Source organism: Acanthochromis polyacanthus, chromosome 16 (assembly GCF_021347895.1).
Source record: "Acanthochromis polyacanthus isolate Apoly-LR-REF ecotype Palm Island chromosome 16, KAUST_Apoly_ChrSc, whole genome shotgun sequence".
Taxonomy (NCBI): domain Eukaryota; kingdom Metazoa; phylum Chordata; class Actinopteri; family Pomacentridae; genus Acanthochromis; species Acanthochromis polyacanthus.
Window position 1 is genome coordinate 11,732,304 of NC_067128.1, and position 18,992 is coordinate 11,751,295.

General features: G+C 41.1%; 1 protein-coding gene across 1 annotated transcript; it reads left to right on the plus strand.

Moving 5' to 3' along the window:
- The first annotated feature begins 1,797 nt into the window (after positions 1-1,797).
- LOC110964007 (NACHT, LRR and PYD domains-containing protein 12-like) lies at positions 1,798-14,843 on the plus strand. Its single transcript, XM_051960587.1, has 13 exons — positions 1,798-1,897; positions 3,983-4,084; positions 4,189-4,299; positions 4,408-4,515; positions 4,853-4,960; positions 6,423-6,536; positions 6,704-6,782; positions 7,120-7,351; positions 8,930-10,733; positions 10,812-10,985; positions 11,095-11,268; positions 13,012-13,058; positions 13,286-14,843. Exons 2-13 carry the CDS (start codon positions 3,996-3,998, stop codon positions 13,843-13,845), a joined length of 3,600 nt encoding a protein of 1,199 aa, XP_051816547.1. The 5' UTR covers positions 1,798-1,897; positions 3,983-3,995; the 3' UTR covers positions 13,846-14,843.
- The last annotated feature ends 4,149 nt before the right edge of the window (positions 14,844-18,992 follow it).

Consider the following 18,992-nt stretch of genomic DNA (forward strand, 5'->3'; position numbering starts at 1 on the left):
TAAAACTGTTCAGTAAACTGATCAGAACTCAGAATTTATTGCTTGAGAAGCATCTTTAAATCCTTGTATTGTACAGAAGTGATACACTAAAACAGACTTCATTGTGTTGTTGTTGCTGCTTCGATGATCTGCAAACTGACATATAATGAGCTGAAGAGCCAAAAAGGTAGGTTCACAATTTTATAAGTTCCTCTTATAACATCAGTAAGGTGCCCACATTAACATGCTGTCAACATTTTTGCTGTTCATACCAGCCATGAAATGGAATTTTAATTGATGGGAGACAAGACTGTGGCTGAGGATGCAGCTGCACTAGTGTGGAAAAAAGTTGTTTACTTAATGGGAGTGCATGCTTTGAGTTATATAAGCCAGATATCTGAAACTAAAGTGCATGTTTGGTTCCAGGTTGAGGTTCAGCAGAGTGTTGAGTGACAAGGGAGAGTCTGTCATTGTCAGAAACATTTAAAACAGTCCCCGTCCACATGGTAAATCATTATATTCAATAGAGCTAGTTTAGTTTCTGAAGCAGGATAATTATAAATGCTAATAGAAGAAATCGAGGCAGTCCTTTACAACAACACCTGCATCACAGCATGAGGTGTGAGGAAAAATGTTGCTGGTTTTACTTCTTGTTCTGGGTATTTCAGTACATATCTGAACAAAAAGCGCAGACTGAATGAGTCAGAGAGAAACGCCTGATGTTCTGGTGTTTTGTAATAGTAACACAAGTTGTTCTTACTATTTACCCATTACTTCCTCTTTCAGCCTCTCTTTGCTCCTTTTGTCACTCAGTCATTCTTGTGTTCCCTAGAAAACAGTTGTTTTAAAGAAGTTCTTTTGTGTCATCAGGTGAAAGAGAGTTAGGGTTAATGTGAAGTCAGAACTCTACATATCTTTAGGGGTAAACCAGGGTAAGATACCCTCTGAAACGCGAAATCTTGCCACCATAATTCTTTACTTGACACAGACAGTCAGTTTTGATTGAAGATGTTTTCTTGGATGATAGCAGCCTTGTTTATTGTTTTAAGAAATAGCTCTGAAATCATTAAAATGGCGAAAAGGTGTTTCTGAGATGTGGAGCATTTGGAGATTTAGAACATGTACACACACGCACGCACACACACACACACACATATATATATATATATATATATTTATATATACACACACACACCCTCAACAAAAATATAAACACAACACTTTTATTTTTGCTCACATTTTTTTTTCACAGGTGTGCCATATCAAGATGCTGATTAGTGCACAGGTGTGCCTGCCCACAATAAAAGGCCACTCAGTCTAAGGCACACCTGTGCACTAATCATGGTGTCTAATCAGCATCTTGATATGGCACACCTGTGAGGTGGGATGGATTATCTCAGCAAAGGAGAAGTGCTGACAATCACGGATTTACAGATTTGTGAACATTATTTGAGAGAAATGGTGATTGTGTATGTGGAAAAAGTTTTAGACATTTGAGTTCAACTCATAAAAAATGGGAGCAAAAACAAAAGTGTTGCGTTTATATTTTTGTTGAGTGTGTGTGTGTGTGTGTGTGTGTGTGTGTGTGTGTATGTATGTGTGTATAGCAGTGTATTGCAAGAGCTCCTCTCTACATTTCTTAATTTTATGCTCACTTCTAATTTATTTTAACAAACTTCAAACTACGGCACTTTTTTTTCTTTTTCTAGAGAACAGTCATTTTTTGCTAAGGGAGGGGGGCGGCCCGTGTTACATCATATCAGCCCAACACCTCCTGCTTCATGAGTAACTTTTATCTACATCACTGGTTTCTCCTCCAGAAAAACACTTTCGGTTTCGCTGCTCACTGCAGCAGCTTCTCCTCTCAACACACGGAGGTGGACGGTGTTTAGAAGTGGAAGTGAAGTCAGCTCAGCAGGTAAAGAAACCACAGAAATCTCTAAATGTGTCATAAACAGGATATTTTTCGTCACGTTTCGTGTTTAAAATGCTTTAATGTCCACAAAGTGTTTGCTGTAGACAAAAGAACGAAACACAGTTGTAGCAGCTGAAGGATGAGTTCGCTGTTTGGCTCGTTTGGCTGTTTGGCTGTCAACCTCACCCTTCATCACTACAACTGTCTGCTCACCACTCAAACCCACCGACACTAATGATTTGATTCATGTTTATTTTATATTGTATTGAATCAATGCATTTTAAATGCTGTCCCGTTAAAACTGTGGATATTGTAACTTTACAGTGACAGGGCGCCCCCAGAAGGGTCTCATAGGGATGGCACACTAAACAATATCAGGAAATCCACAGTGGTTGGAAAAAAAGTTTTCGGACACCCTTAAAATTCTCAACAAAATCTCAAATATTATCATGAAATATTTATCAAAAGTCTTTTTGGTGTTTCAAAAGATGTGGCTGCATTGGACAGACAAAAACAAATACAAATTATATAATTTTTGTTTATTGTTCACAATAAAAACAAGGAAATTTACAGGAAACTAAATTATTGACAGTTTCAGGATGTCAGTTCTCGACATTGTCGGTATCAAAGTCAACAAATAACAGAGAATGCCTTAAGAACTGAATAAAAAATAAGTGAAGCATCACATCATCAAATAGTATTTAATAGTCCTGCCATCAGCACACAGTAGAGCTCTAATCCTGGCTGGCATGTTCCCCACGAGACTTTCACTCTGTAGGGAAAACAGCCATAGTTTATTTACAGTGTCAAAACTAAGAAATCTGTCAGTGTGTAATTTATCTAACTACAGGCATCTGTGGTACAGTAACCTGTTTTCTCATTATGTTGTCTAATTTTGGTGTTGCTTCATGGATTAGAGAGTAAGGATGTCCCCATGAAGTTCTTTTGGATTCCAATCTGATTCAAGACATGTAATATTTAGTATTTAAATGGCAATATTATCTCAGATAATACATGCTTTCAGGTGTTGTAGATTAGCTGTAGTACCTGGTTCCCTCTTAGGCTGAACTGTTAAGTTCAGGTGGAATAATCTCGTGCAGTGTTCCTATATCCCAGTGGAACATCTGGCAACTTTTTTCCAATATTTCGTGTCTGCAGCAGAGAAGGCTGTGGTTTCTGGACTGTAGTTTCTAAGACTGCAATTCTAGGATGCTTGGATGTTGCGACAGTGCCACCTACTGAATAGGCAGATCACTAAAGTGCACAACCTTTAAAGCCATAACTTGTTCAAGGTTTAATCCAATCAAAACTGTAAAAAGTTTTTTGCTTATTTATTAATTTTGTGAATGTCTGTGGCCTTGCAGTAAGCTCACCAGGGTTAACAAGTTGTCATCACGTTATCAACCCCATAAACAAAGTCATTTAAAACAAGTGTCCTAGAAATCTGGCCCTAAATCCGCAGTCCGTAAAAGGTAGCTTCGTCTGCTCTGGCTCTTTTCTTTTCATCTGTCTGGATGAAAAATTCCTTAATCAGCCCTGATCTCAATCTTGTGTTTGATCTAAGAACTTTTCAATTAGAGAGGTGGCATTATTTAACACATTCATATATTAATAACGCTTGTGCAAATAAGCTGCTGTTAAAAGCACCCTAATAAAAAAAACTTTGACAGAAAAATGTTGTGACTTCAGGTTTCTACAGTAGAATAATATCCTGCTATGATGCACTCTGGATTCAGTTGTGTTACTGATGTTTCAACTGCACTTTATGAACTGACTCTGTGTGAGAGCTGACTAGTCTGAAATGAAGGAAAGAAACACAATGTCTATTCTAATAAATATATTGCTGGCATTCACATGCCAGAAAGAAAAGCATGACTCTTTGGGCGTACTGTGTCTCCTTTTCAAGCAATGCCAAATGTATTTTTCACCGTCATCACTGTGTATTTATGGGTGATTCTGTGGCTGTGTAACCATTGTAGACTAATCAATTCTCTGCAGGCTCAGAGTTCTGAATATTTGAGCCATGTCAGTGACAGTAGTGAGAACTAATGTTGTTGTTGTACTGAGCAGGTTGTTGTTTGTGTGAAGGTGTGTCTCTGCTATGAATCAAAGTGAGGACCGAGAGGAGGGAGTCGATCCCTCTGAAGCCACTCTGTGTGGGGAACATGAGAACCAGACCAAAGCTCAGAGGTGAGATGAACATCTCTAACTGTCCATGACTCTTCTCCATGTCAGAGCTCATCACTGACCATCATTATTCACACTCAAAGCTCTGTGTGTGTGTTGTGTTGAAGAACAAAGCAGCAGAACAGACCAGGTTCTCCTGCTTCCAGCTGTGTGTCCATGAAGAGTGACCAGTCCATGGAGCCTGAACTCGCTTTTAAAATACGACCTTCTGAAGCACAGTAAGTGATGATCATGTAGTTGTTCTTGCAGATTTCTAATCCTGTTCTATGCGGTGGACTGCAGATAATTTGATCAGAAATGTTGTTCTATCCTGTGATTCATATCAGAGTCGAGCAGCAGCAACAAGACTGTCCTGCTTCCAGCTGTGTGTCCATGAAGAGTGATCAGTCCATGGAACCTCCACTCGCTTTTAAAGGACGACCTTCTGAAACACAGTGAGTCGTCTTAATATAACTGACCTCTGACATTAACTGAGGGTTTTAAAGATGGATTCTCTTGTAATAATTCAGACTGTTCATAAAAGTAATGAACGTAACAATGTAAAATCTGATTTTTACACTGTTTGTCAGTGGGTGTTTGTTGAGTTTAGTTTTCATTTCTCCTCTCAGCTGGTATCTGACCACTACAACCTGGTCTGCTACTGGTCACCTTTCAGCAGTTTCACTTTGGAGGAATGAAAGAATTTCACCGATTTCCTCACTTCTTGCTGACGTATAATCTTGTTCTGTAAGTTGCTCTACTGATCATTTGGTTCTCTTTGATTCATACGAGATTTGAGCAGCAGCAACAAGACTGTCCTGCTTCCAGCTGTGTGTCCGTGAAGAGTGACCAGTCCATGGAGCCTCCTCTTGCTTTTAAAGGACAGCCTTCTGAAACACAGTGAGTTAGTTAGTTTGAGTGCAATGATCTCTGTTGTTTCTCTTTATGTTGCATGTTTTATGCATGTACAGCGCCCTCCATAATTATTGGCACCCCTGGTAAAGATGTGTTCTTTAGCTTCTGATAAATTCAATTATTTTTTTCTAAATGATATTGGACCACAATGAAATACGAGGAAAATCCAACATTTAATTCAGTTGTGTTTATTCAGCGGTTAAAAAAAATCACACATTACGAAATAATTCTTTTACATCAAATCATGTGTGCCACAATTATTAGCACCCCTGATGTAATACTTTTTACAACCCCTTTTTGCCAACAAAACAGCACTTAATCTTCTATAATACATGTTTCTATAATTTTCAGTGTGAGAGTATGCTTCTGCAGTAAAAATTGAATTTATTTGAAGGCTTTCAACACATCTTAACCAGGGGTGCCAATAATTATGGAGGGCGCTGTATATGTATAAAATGATGGTTAAAAAGACTTTAAAGAGGTTTATGAACAGGTGGAGAGGAGAAGGAAGTGGCATATTTGGTGAGGTAGATTCTAGAAATAAATTGCACCTAGTCCTTTTTAGTTTCCAGTTAGACGTAATGTTTTTACATGGAGCAGACCTTTAACAGCAGCCATTTGATGAACCAAAGCCAAACTTTGTTCCTCGAAATAAAAAATGCATTTATATGAATATTTCTCAAATGTATTGCATCAGCTTTCATCGGCATAGACAGGGAAATGTGCCAGTGTTGTTGGTGAGAGTCCAGTGAAGCTGAGCTTGATTTATTCCTGACCTTCACCCAAACCTCCTCTTGTCTCTTAGTGACATCATGTTCACTCAGGTCCGCAAATATTTGGACATTGACGCGATTTTCAGCATTTCAACTCACCACAGTAGATCTGAAATTAAACAGTCAAGATGTGCTTTAAGTGCAGACTTTCCGCTTTCATTTGAGGGTATTTACATTCAAATCAGATGGACAATGTAGGAAGTACAACACATTTCATGTGCTCTCCACCTTTTCTAAGGACCAAAGTAATTTGACTATTGGCTGTTCAGCTGTTCCGTGGTCAGATGCGTGTTATCCCCTCATTATTTCATTTACAAGGAGCAGATAAAAGATCTAGAGTTCATTTCAAGTGTGGTATTTGCGTTTGGAGTCTGGTGAGGTAAACTCTCAATATGATGCCCAGTGAGCTATCACTGTCATGTACCAAGCCATCATTTGACTGAAAAATCCAAACCAACCCATCAGGGAGGTAGCAGAAACATTACAGGGTTTGGTACATTCTTAAAAAGGAAGAACGCACTGGTGAGCTCAGCAACGCCAAAAAACCAGGAAGACCACAGAAAACGATAGTGAGACTCAGGTTATGGCATTTGTATGAAAGATTCACTGCAACAAAATAACGCAAAGTAAGCCTTTAAGTTACAGTTGTGTGGTGATGTTTTTGTTTCCATCAGGATTCAGCAGCAGAAAATGGCCTCTTCTGTTCCCAGCTGTGTTTCCATGAAGAGTAACCAGTCTATGCTTGAACCCGTTAAATTTAGAGATGGACACCAGACCGTTCATGAAGGGTGAGAATATAAAGTTTTCATTGTGTTTCCACTTTGAAAATTTCACATCCAACAGAGAGAACAGCATTTACATGAAAGATCAGTTTGTGTTTCTGCCAGAATTCATCATTATAGAACAAAAAACTTTTAGCAAAGTCTGCATGTGCTAAAGTTGAATGTTGTTGCAGCGTTAGGCAGCAGAGCTCAGAGGATCTCAGAGGTCAGTCTGTCCCTCAGCATCAAAGAGATCTGGACTCCATATTGATGGTGAGAACTTTTCTACATTCAACACTTTACTTTTGCATGAACCTGACAGAAGAATTTGTTCTGATAACTGATGAAACATGAAACAGACTCTCAGTGGAAAGTTTAACATGCATTTAGGTCCAAATATTACAGTCTGATACATCAATGCTGCAATAAATCCAACCATCATAAAGGTTTTGTGTGTTCAGCCACTGATAAAACCGTTTCATTCGTTAATTCCACTTCGACTATGATTTTGGTCCTAATGTTGTTCACACTGCTCTCATTACTGGAATACTGATCGGATTTTGTCTTCAGTTTCAGTTGAAAGTAAACCCGATATATTTCTCTGCTTCAGGTGCTGGAGGAGAACATCATCAGTTACGTGAAGAATGAGATGAAGAAGATCCAGAAGGTTCTGAGTCTAAATTACCCAGAATTCTTAGAGAGTGAGAGGGAGGAGGAGGAGGAGGAGTTGGAAGGTGAGGATGAAGAGCAGAGGAGGAGCAGCAGAGAGTCATTTCTGAAGATCACACTGCACTTCTTGAGGAGGATGAAGCAGGAGGAGTTGGCTGACCATCTGCAGAGCAGTAAGAGGATTTTAACAGATAGTGAGAAACAGAGGCATGAGTCCACAAAAATAATTCACCGTTTCCTCGATGTACAATTAGCTGTCCTTTCACTGCAGCAGCTTGGGGTAGGTGTAAGGTAGCCTTAGTGTTTAAATGAACAGCCCTGGAATTGGCCCAGTTTAGGCTTTTTGTTTCTATTGCAGTGTAGGATCTGACTGTTACGAACACAACGATAACTCAGAGTGCGCCAAAACAACAACAAATAGCAGGTACTAGACATGACTTCAGTTCTGTAAGCACGTATGAAATATAGTGCCACGCTAGCCTACGTGGTGAATTTTTTGCTCTACTGATGCTGATGTTTTAATGGACCATTACCCAACTAGGAAATTCAGAGAAGAGCAGTTTTTCGAGGCCACTCACATATGCCTGCCCCGCATTAGGCGCTTTTTTCCACCAAAAATGGAACCCAAAGATTCTCCAGAGGCAATTCTTGCAGTCCAAGCATATCAAAAGCTGGAGTGTCTCTAAAGTGGTCCACAAGTTTCTGCATAGGCAAGTGACCTATGCATGGTAAATTATCCTTTAAAATCTCTTGAAGTTTCCACTTTTGAGTGACCAATACAAATTTAGGGATTATATTGTCTCCTCTTGGTGTAGCTTGCTCTTACCAGTAGGGCTGGCCCGAATAGTGGTTTCTGGTCTCTGGATATTCCGGATAGTATTAAAGACGAATATCCGAATAGTCGTTCCGCCCCATAACGTCCGACAGAGGGGCATGTGGCATGTGGTGAAGACGGCCCAAATATTCGGATCGATTTGTCTGGTCTCCCGGACAGGAGGAGACTCGCCTGAGTATTTGGATCCATTCGTCTGGACGCAAATTTTGCACACTGCCTTCGTTTTGTCTTCAGTTAAACTGAAGAATTCCCAAACAGTGGAGGTCTTCGGCATCTTGTCTTGTGTTTATGCAACGAAGTGAAGCGTGACTTCAGAGTCGGCAGCCACCCGGCCATTCGGGTGGTGTTTACAAACACGAATGGATGAGCTGAGATGAGCCGAAGTGAAGCGAAGGGAAGAGACGAGCTCCGAATATTCGTATTTTCATCTGGGGGGAGGAGGGGGTGATCACATAGACATGCGTATATGCCATAGACATATGTGTATATGTTCATGTGATCACACGACGGGATGAGCCGATATGAGCCGATGTGGGCCGAAGGTGGAGGGAAGACAGTAACGCCGAGTATTCGTTCTGGACGGTAACGTCCGACCGGGGGTGGGGGGTGGGGGGCAAATATTCAGATACCAAAATTAATATCTAGATACCGCCGTAGAGAACGAATATTCGGATATTCGGGATATTCGGGTCCAGCCCTACTTATCAGTGCTTCAGATATGGACAGAGATTTAAACCTATTTGAAAAAATTCCCATGTACATGAGGACTAGACTTGAGTGTGAAAGGCAGAACATACTGGGGTTACTGCAGGATAGATAGGAGTGGCTAGACTAAAGAGTTAGTGAATGAATACAGGGAAACATCTGAATGAACTGTAGAATGAGCAGATGTTTGACACGTTATTTGTTTATTCAGGAACTCCTACTACAGAGGTTAGACAACAACACAAGTCTAAGCTTAAGAAGAAGTACCAGTGTGTGTTCGAGGGGATCGCTAAAGCAGGAAACCCAACTCTTCTGAATCAGATCTACACAGAGCTCTACATCACAGAGGGAGGAACTGCAGAGGTCAATGATGAACATGAGGTCAGACAGATTGAAACAGCATCCAGGAAACCAGACAGAGCAGAAACAACCATCAGACAAGAAGACATATTTAAAGGCTCACCTGGAAGAGATGAACCAATCAGAACAGTGATGACAAAGGGAGTGGCTGGCATTGGGAAAACTGTCTTAACACAGAAGTTCACTCTGGACTGGGCTGAAGACAAAACCAACCAGGACATCTACTTCACATTTCCATTCACTTTCAGAGAGCTGAATGCACTGAAAGAGAAAAAGTTCAGCTTGGTGGAACTTGTTCATCACTTCTTTACTGAAACCAAAGAAGCAGGAATCTGCAGCTTCCAACACTTCCAGGTTGTGTTCATCTTTGACGGTCTGGATGAGTGTCGACTTCCTCTGGACTTCCACAACAATGAAATCCTGACTGATGTTACAGAGTCCACCTCAGTGGATGTGCTGCTGACAAACCTGATCAGGGGGAAACTGCTTCCCTCTGCTCGCCTCTGGATAACCACACGACCTGCAGCAGCCAATCAGATCCCTCCTGAGTGTGTTGACATGGTGACAGAGATCAGAGGGTTCAATGACCCACAGAAGGAGGAGTACTTCAGAAGGCGATCCAGAGATAAGAAGCAGGCCATTGGCATCATCTCCCACATCAAGAAATCACAAAGCCTCCATATCATGTGCCACATCCCAGTCTTCTGCTGGATCACTGCTACAGTTCTGGAGGAGCTGTTGAAAACCAGAGAGGGAGGAGAGCTTCCCAAGACCCTGACTGAGATGTACATCCACTTCCTGGTGGTTCAGACCAAAGTGAAGAAGGTCAAGTATGATGGAGGATCTGAGACAGATTCTCCCTGGAGTCCAGAGAGCAGGAAGATGATTGAGTCTCTGGGAAAACTGGCTTTTGAGCAGCTGCAGAAAGGAAACCTGATCTTCTATGAATCAGACCTGACAGAGTGTGGCATCGATATCAGAGAGGCCTCAAAGTATTCAGGAGTGTTCACACAGATCTTCAAAGAGGAGAGAGGACTGTACCAGGACAAGGTGTTCTGCTTCGTCCATCTGAGTGTTCAGGAGTTTCTGGCTGCTCTTTATGTCCATCACACCTTCATCGAATCTGGTGTCAACCTGCTAGAAGAACAACAAACAGCATTTCCTCTGATGAAAGTGTTTCGAGACAAACCTACACCCAAACATCTACACCAGAGTGCAGTGGATGAGGCCTTACAGAGTCCAAATGGACACCTGGACTTGTTCCTGCGTTTCCTCCTGGGTCTTTCACTGCAAACCAATCAGAATCTCCTACGAGGCCTGCTGACACAGACAGAAAGCAGCGCACAGACCAATCAGGAAACAGTCCAGTACATCAAGAATAAGCTCAATGAGAATCTGTCTGCAGAGAGAAGCATCAATCTGTTCCACTGTCTGAATGAACTGAATGATCGTTCTCTGGAGGAGGAGATCCAAATGTCCCTGAGATCAGGACGTCTGTCCACAGGTGAACTGTCTCCTGCTCAGTGGTCAGCTCTGGTCTTCATCTTACTGTCATCAGAAGAACATCTGGAGGTGTTTGACCTGAAGAAATACTCTGCTTCAGAGGAGGCTCTTCTGAGGCTGCTGCCAGTGGTCAAGGCCTCCAGTAAAGCTCTGTATGTGGTTAAATAATTACACTTATTTAAACATGTTTAAAATTTAGGGTGATGAATAAGAATCATCTTCTTTTTCAGGCTGAGCAGCTGCAACCTCTCAGAGAGAAGCTGTAGAGCTCTGTCTTCAGTTCTCAGCTCCCAGTCCTCTAGTCTGAGAGATCTGGACCTGAGTAACAACGACCTTCAGGATTCAGGAGTGAAGTTACTTTCTGTCGGACTGAAGAGTAAACACTGTGAACTGGAAACTCTCAGGTCAGGATACAATTATTTCTTAATCAGTTGAACTCTGCTTTAGGTTCATGTTGATACATCTGTCAGATTTCTCTTTTTGCTTCCTGCGTTGATATATTTCTGACTCCAGTCTGTCAGGTTGTCTGGTCACAGAAGAAGGTTGTTCTTCTCTGGTCTCAGCTCTGAGCTTCAATCCCTCCCATTTGAGAGAGCTGGACCTGAGCTACAATCATGCTGGAGACTCAGGAGTGAAGCTGCTTTCTGCTGCAGTGGAGGATCTAAAGTGGAGACAAGACACTCTCAGGTATGGTCAGACAACAAGAGGACACATAGTGCATGTTTGTGTAATGCCATTTTTTTGTGTATTTTTGCTCAGGTCCATGAGGGACAGTCAGCCTTTAGTTGGTCTTAATTATTTCTGTGAAGCTGTCTATGTGGACTTGTTAGAAAACATGTCACTTGGCTTTCATACGCATTTCAACTAATGGAGACTTGATTGCTACAGAGTCATCTTGCACTACAACCTCATGAAGATCCTTAGCTGTGGCATATATCAACTCACTCTAAGTGCAGATCTTTGATGGTTTGGATGAGTGGCTCAAGGTTGGTGATAAATATACCACAAATATTGGATCGATTTAGCTCACATTTTCTTGTAGCTTTGTGGTGTCCCAAGGTAGATGGGAAGGCCACTTATCTGAGAGTAAGACAAGGCATTCTGGTCCTGCAGTTGACTTGTGCTAGTGTGCCGATTCAGTTGACGTCTTGTAAATCTATATATTGCCATGCTCTTAAGTCTGTGAGATCTTGAATTTGAGCAATGCTGATGCCATGAAAGGCTTTTAAGTGGCAGATTATGGAATAAAGCCAGTGGAGGATGTCGTTTAATTAGACCAAAGGGTAAGTTCCCCACCTTTGAGGTCAGTTTGGCCTACAGTAGCTTCCTTGGCTGGGCTCCAATGATTGCTGTACACAGCTCTAATCGTTGAACAGACTGCTGTTTCTTTGGGACAACATGTCAGGTCAGAAAAGTCCACTTCTGGCTAGCGGTACAGAGGTCAAAGAAACTCATGTTAGCTGACAGCTTACTAACAGTGTGTCACACATGGGAGCCACATCTCAATTTAAAATCTCTATCTTGACCTTGTGTCAATTGTATGAAAGTAAACCTTTCAGAGGTCTCAGTGTTCCCTTATCTAATGTCAGGAGATTCCATGACCTTGGCAATTTTCCCAAGTGCTAATTGGTGGGACTAATCAAATTTCTTTGACAGAGCTGTTCTGGTGTCAGTGTAGGAGGTTGGAGAGTAAAGGTATGCCTCAATAATTAGGCAGGCTTCTTCTAGTTTTACGCGTTCCATAAAAATCTAAAACTGAAATAACTCTGTCTTATCCTGGGAAGGCAGATTGTCAAGGGCAATGTTTGGGTGTGCAAACTCACCAGAATCCTTCTCAGTGAGATCAGGAACAGAGGGCACTCGGCCCTTGTAGCATTCTTTCTTGTGCTGTAACATATGGCGACTGGTGTTGAAAGCGAGTGACTGTATTTGCTTCTACAGGTGTCATGTTCAATCCTGCCCTGGTTGTGGGATTTTTATGAATTACATTCATACTGTGTAGATGTTGTACCTGGCCTCAGTTTGGTTTCAGCTATCTGCCTGTCCTAAACTTGCCTAGGTGGAGCGGTTTGATACCTGGTTTGAGGAGCTGCCTGACTTTACAGAAAAGGAACTAGTTTGTAATAGTTGGGAAGGGTACACCCTGAACTTTTAGAAAAGGGTAAGCTGTCAGGCTTGAAGGCTGATTTGGTAAGGCAGTCAGTGTTTGCTCCTTAAAAAGCCATGGCTCAGCTATCCTATTATCCAGTGTATAATTCATCCAAGTCTCTCTAAAGTAAACAGAGACTCTCCGGACGACACAGTCATTTCTCCAGTCCACACCGTCTGTCCGTTTGCATACACTTGCAAAGACCATGCACAGGTGCATCTCAAATAATTAAAGTTAAAACTTGTGTTTAATAAAAAATCATTCTGTGTTTCTTCCTGCAGGGTGGATCATTGTGGAGAGCAATGGTTAAAACCTGGTCTGAAGAAGTGTAAGTTTGATGAATGACAAAACAGCAAACTGTCAATTTGTGTTTAAATGTAAAATTGGTGGTAATGGTATTTATTCATTGAAATATTATTTTGCAGTGACAGCTGACAAAAAGTATCACCAATAAACTTCAGATTGAGCTACATAATATGTGAAAGTAAAGACCGAATACAGTCGTCAGATGGGTCAGATAATAAACTGTAGCTCTGTTGTGTTTTATTTCCTCAGATTTCTGTGAACTTGAACTGGACACAAACACAGTGAACAGAAACCTCAGACTGTCTGACAACAACAGGAAGGTGACGTACGTGAAGGAGGAGCAGCCATATCCTGACCATCCAGACAGATTCGACTGCAGGGTTCAGCTGCTGTGTAGAAATGGTCTGACTGGTCGCTGTTACTGGGAGGTCGAGTGGAGAGGAGGAGTCTACATATCGGTGACATACAGAGGAATCAGAAGGAAAGGCAACAACGATAACTGCATGTTTGGCTGGAATGATCAGTCCTGGAGTCTGAACTGCTCTGATGATGATGGCTTCTCTCTCTGGCACAATAACATCAGAACATCCATCTCCTCCTCCTTTTCCCCCTCCTCTGTCTCGAAGAAGGTAGCAGTGTATGTGGACCATCCTGCTGGCATTCTGTCCTTCTACAAACTGTCGTCTGACTCTCTGATCCACCTCCACACCTTTCACACCACATTCACTGAACCTCTGTATCCTGGGTTTGGGTTTAGGTCTGGGTTTTCAGGCTGGTCGGGTTCCTCAGTGTCTCTGTGTTCTCTGTAGGAGGGAGAGTGTTTAGAAGTGACAGCAGCTTAAACTCTGTTGTTTAGTCAGATAGTGGATGATGTTTCATTTTAGTTGACCAGTGATTGTGATCCAGTAGTATTTTCACATCCATTCGGTGTGGTAATTTGGCAGCGAACGATTCTGGACCGCTTGCTGCAAACAATGAACAAAAATTTTAATTCAAACAAAACATTCCCTTCTTGCATTTGATAACTAACTAGAAAAAGGTTTACAGCCAAAAGACAATTCAGTGCAATGTTTGAGACAACAGGAGATGTGTTGTACCTCCTAAAAGAACCATAAGAGCTCCGAGTGTCGCTCCTGAGCATCCATAGAACTCTTCAGAACTGTGACCTGCATCTCCTCTGCTCCGAACACAGAAATGTGTACATCAGAATGAACTGCACAGTTTAAATCTGTTTAACTAAGGAGGTGTAACATCACCAGAGTGAGGCCACAAAATATGGAGTATTAAATATTTAACATCTGAATGTACGAAGGATTGCACACAGATCCACTGACAGGAGACAAATAATCCTTCACTCTGCTCCTTTTGTTTGTTCAGACTTTTTTTCTAAATCAGACATACTCCAGAAATCTTATTTTTATTTGAATGTTTACACATATATTCTTAATGTTAACAGCTACTAGCATTATAAACTGAATCACACAATTTAATTACAAGTTAGAATCACTAACCATTGTTTCTCTAATGGTTAGAGATAAACATATTTGATATTATTTTAACACTGGGGCATCTGAACGCCGGATATATATTCACTGTATTTGTGCAAGAACAAGATTTGTACATGTAGGAAATAAGGTTTAAGTTACTTCCAAAGGTATTTACCCTCTGACCTTACATGATTTGTGTATTTAGAGGGAGGGAGTTGAACCGTAACACTACCGCTGGAGAAGAGCACATATGTGAGTGGTCAGAATTTCGCGATTAAAGATATTGCGATTTAATTTGGAAAATAAATCTATAAGTCAAACTACAGTTCAATACTCACTGTATAATAGGCACCATCTGCAGCCTGACTGTCACACAAGGAGGAAAACATGAATTTCTAAAACCACTGATACAGCAGCTTCAACCCCGAATCAAGCATGCTCATACCTACACTGTATTTGTTCAAGTTAAACTCCTGCTGCTGTCAACACTGACTTCATTTATCAGTTTCATTTAAATGTCATGGCCTGCACAGTCATCCAGCCACCATCAGTGTTTTTATAGCTCCACCAGCCTCTTTATATTCACTAATTAGTCCCATGTAATCCTGTTTCTGAACAGTAACTACACACAGCAGTTATGTAACTCCATGTCAGAGCAGTGGATTTCATCTGAGGCTTCACTTTCCTGCAATCTGAAAGTTCACGCTTCAGCGGCATCATTCTCCTCCCATAGTCCTCACACACACACACACACACACACACACACACACACACACACACACACACACACACACACACACACACACACACACACACACACACACACACACACACACACACACACACACACACACACACACACACACTCACTCAGCTTCTCCTTTATTCTGGCTGTATTGAAAGCAGAGATTTCATCAGAGGCTGACAGAGAAGCTGCATCTCAAATGAAGGAAAGTCAGCAGAGAGTCGGAGAGTTCATCAGATAATCAGTCTGTTTATTAAAAGTGGATCAGAGCGTTTATTATCTGACATGTACTCACAGTACTGGAACACAGCTCGGGGACGGAGGCCGGACTTCAGGAGATACACAGTGAGTATCGCCCACTTTATCATCATCCCTGCAGATCTGTCAACATAAACAGCTCACAACTTTCAAATTAAATCTATCAGTATAGGGTTAATTGTGTCTACTGAGAATAGCAATTCAGGTCTGTATTCTGGAATTTTTTGGTTTAAGTTTGATTTTGCTTTGACCTTTAACTGTAGTCTTTCTGGCTTCACTGTTAAGTATACTTATCAACATTATGCCATGTGTGCTGCCTAGCTATGCTTTTATTTTGAAGACAAAGCGTTTTTTTTTTTTTTTTTGCCTTGCTCTGTCTGGTTTGACACAGGTAAAGATGAGAAGTTTCTACCTGTGTGTGAGGAGGCATTAACCAACGACATCTTATGTTTGTTGTAGATCATTTTAACATGAAGACTTAATACCGTCATGAATTCATCATTCGTCACTTTGAGTTGTGCTTCTTCTTATGAGCCAATTAATGAATCGAAGTGAGATTTATGGACCAATCAAGAGACAGTGAAATTAATAGAAACTGCAGTAATGCCCTCTAAAAGATGAAGCAGGACTTTTTAATCAGGGCTTGCAGAGAAGTGGGCACACGTATCTGGAACATTTATTAAGTCTGTCCTGACTCAGCTGGACCAGTAGCATAAATTTGCTCCTCATTGAGGGCTGAAGTGCAGAATCAAAACAACACGGTGAAAATGACATTCATTTTACCTCATCACTCAGGCAGTATCAGTGTCAATAAGTCCAACATGTTTTGCCTGTATGATGGCAACAAATTTTACCAGAAGGCAAACTCAAAACTGTACAGCTTGTAAAACACTCACAGCTGGAGTCAGAGGTGTCTTGGTGGCCTCCCTCCTTAGTCTCTTTTTTGCACAGCCACTCAGTACTTGAGGACGGTCTGCTCTATGTAGATTTACACACGTGCCATATTCCTTTCATTTCTTAATGATGGAATTAACAGTACTCCAAGGGATGTTCAGTGACTGGTCACTAATTAGAATGGGTCTATAAGGAGAAAATGGTGCCCAGTGACCGGAAGTTAAACTGCTCTAGTTTCTGGGTTTTCATTCATGTTATGCTTCTGAGTGTTCCCACCCAATGATTCATATTGTTATGATGTCGCCAGCTTAAAACTCACTTTTCTAGGCTTTTGGGAAATTTACAAATATGACACCTCAAACATATTCACTATATTCGATTTGAAGCTTGATTATTTATGGGACACAAAGGATCATTATGTTGGTGATGACTGAGATGAGCTGATGTGGTGTGGGGGGGAGCTTAGTCGGCGATCAGCAGCGGCAGATGACCTTAAACCTCCTGTTGTCCTCATTTATGGGCGCAAAAAAATATATTGTTTCCTTGTCTGGAAAAAAATCCAAAAATTCTGCAAAAAATTCTCCAAATTTCAGAAAATTTGCAAAACTTTCATTAAGAAAATTCCAATAATTCCGTAAAAGTTTCCCCTAAAAGTTTTATTTAAAAAAAAATCACCCAAATTTGTCAAGAAAATTCTTGTAAATATTTTTCAAAAAATGAGTAAAATCTTCCCAAAAATCCTAAAAAATATATCTAATGTGATTACATAAATATCAGTACAATTTCAAATATTTTCTTTAAGAACATTCACAAAAAATCAACCAAAATCCAGCGAGTTTCGCTGGATTTTGGTTGATTTTTTTGTGAATGTTCTTAAAGAAACATTTTTAACATTTCTTTTTTTTTCCACCAAAAAAATGTTCAAAGATTTCCCAAAAATGTTGAAAATGTGGACATGAGAAGTTTCACTGTGAAAATATATTGTTTTTTCCACATTTTCAAACTTGAAAATGGGTCAGTTTGACCCACAGGACAAAAAAGGAGAAGACAGGAAAAGAAGGCAGAAATAAAGGGAGGGTGAGTGGGGCACGAGAAGCGAGAACGAATAACAGGGAAGGGCAGAGTGGTACATACGATAGGAAGGGATTGAGGTCTGGTCCTGCTAAAGATCTGATCTCCATTTAAAATGTTCATCAAAGAACGATCAAAATCGGAACTGTTGAAGGTGTCCTTTCAATACTTTCACAAATGTTTGTTTTAGAAATGTAGTCTATGGAGGAAATGTTTCTTGAACCACAGGGGAATTTTTGTTGCCAAACTACAGATGTCCACTGATATAAAAGCTGATATAAAAGCTGAGTGTTTAAAAATATTAAAGCTGAGTGTTGGTGCCTTTATCAGCTCAGCTTCATGGGCTAGACAAGATGATACAGGAAGATACATATAGACACAGACTGTATATTAAAGATGGATGTAGTCATGTGTGATGTCACCCATTGCTTTCTGGACTCCTGTTTGCAAACCTCGTGTCTGACATTCAGCTGTTGCCATCTTTGTTTTTTGAACAAGAGGTGGATTTGACTGAAGACACTATGCACATCGATACAGTAATGACGTGTCAATAAGACAGCGGCTCTGCCTTAAAAGACACCTGCTTTATCATGTAATTTATTAAATTAATGTTGTACTGTGTTGAAGGAGAGTAGAAGTAAATGAATGACACCATGAACTAATTGGGAGGATAATTACTGAGGGAACAAATTAAATGACAAATGGAGTCATTTTCTCATATATTTCAATGCAATTACAACCTCTGCTGGCTGTTCGAAAGAATGCAGGTTTAAGGCACTTACTCAATGGCTTCACTTTTAAGACCCATTATTCATTTTTTATATACGGTCTATGGATCCTCATTTATCTGTCAGTGTGACCGAGTTTTAATGCAAGATGAGCAGGGCGGTTATTCACATTAATTTCATTTTTAGAAAGTAAACAAACATGTATGAATGAAGGGTTATTACAAAGTGTTTTCTCTATCCGGCTGCAGGTGGTGGAAGGGGAGACTCCTCTGCCTCTGGGTTCCACATGTCGGAGGAAGCGTCTTCACTCTGCCGGAGAGGAGGAGGTCGAGGAGGCCATGAGGAGCTGTGCATCTCGGCCGAATCCCGAAGGCTCGCTGTCGGCCAGCGAACTGAGCTGCTACGGCAAGCCGGAGGAGGAGGAGCTGCAGAGACTGTGTCAGCGCTGCCACATCATGGCGTCGCAGCTGAACAGACAAGCTGCCGCTCTGGCCGACACCACGGCACTGAAGGTCAGGAAGTACTCCACACTGTCAACATGTCAGATGTTACAGAAAAACAGGACACAAAACAACATGAGGCTTCTGTTTTAGTTTGATAGGATGGAAGGAGCAGAAAATACTGAGCTGTCTGTAGGGGATAAGTGGAGTCATGGTCTGGTCTGGGCCAGCTGAACCGGATCTGTCCCAGTTTTGGTCAACTGGAACAGATGGGCTCAGATGAAGTGAGTCTGTTCCACTCTGCATTAACTGAGCCAGATCTGTTCAGTTTGG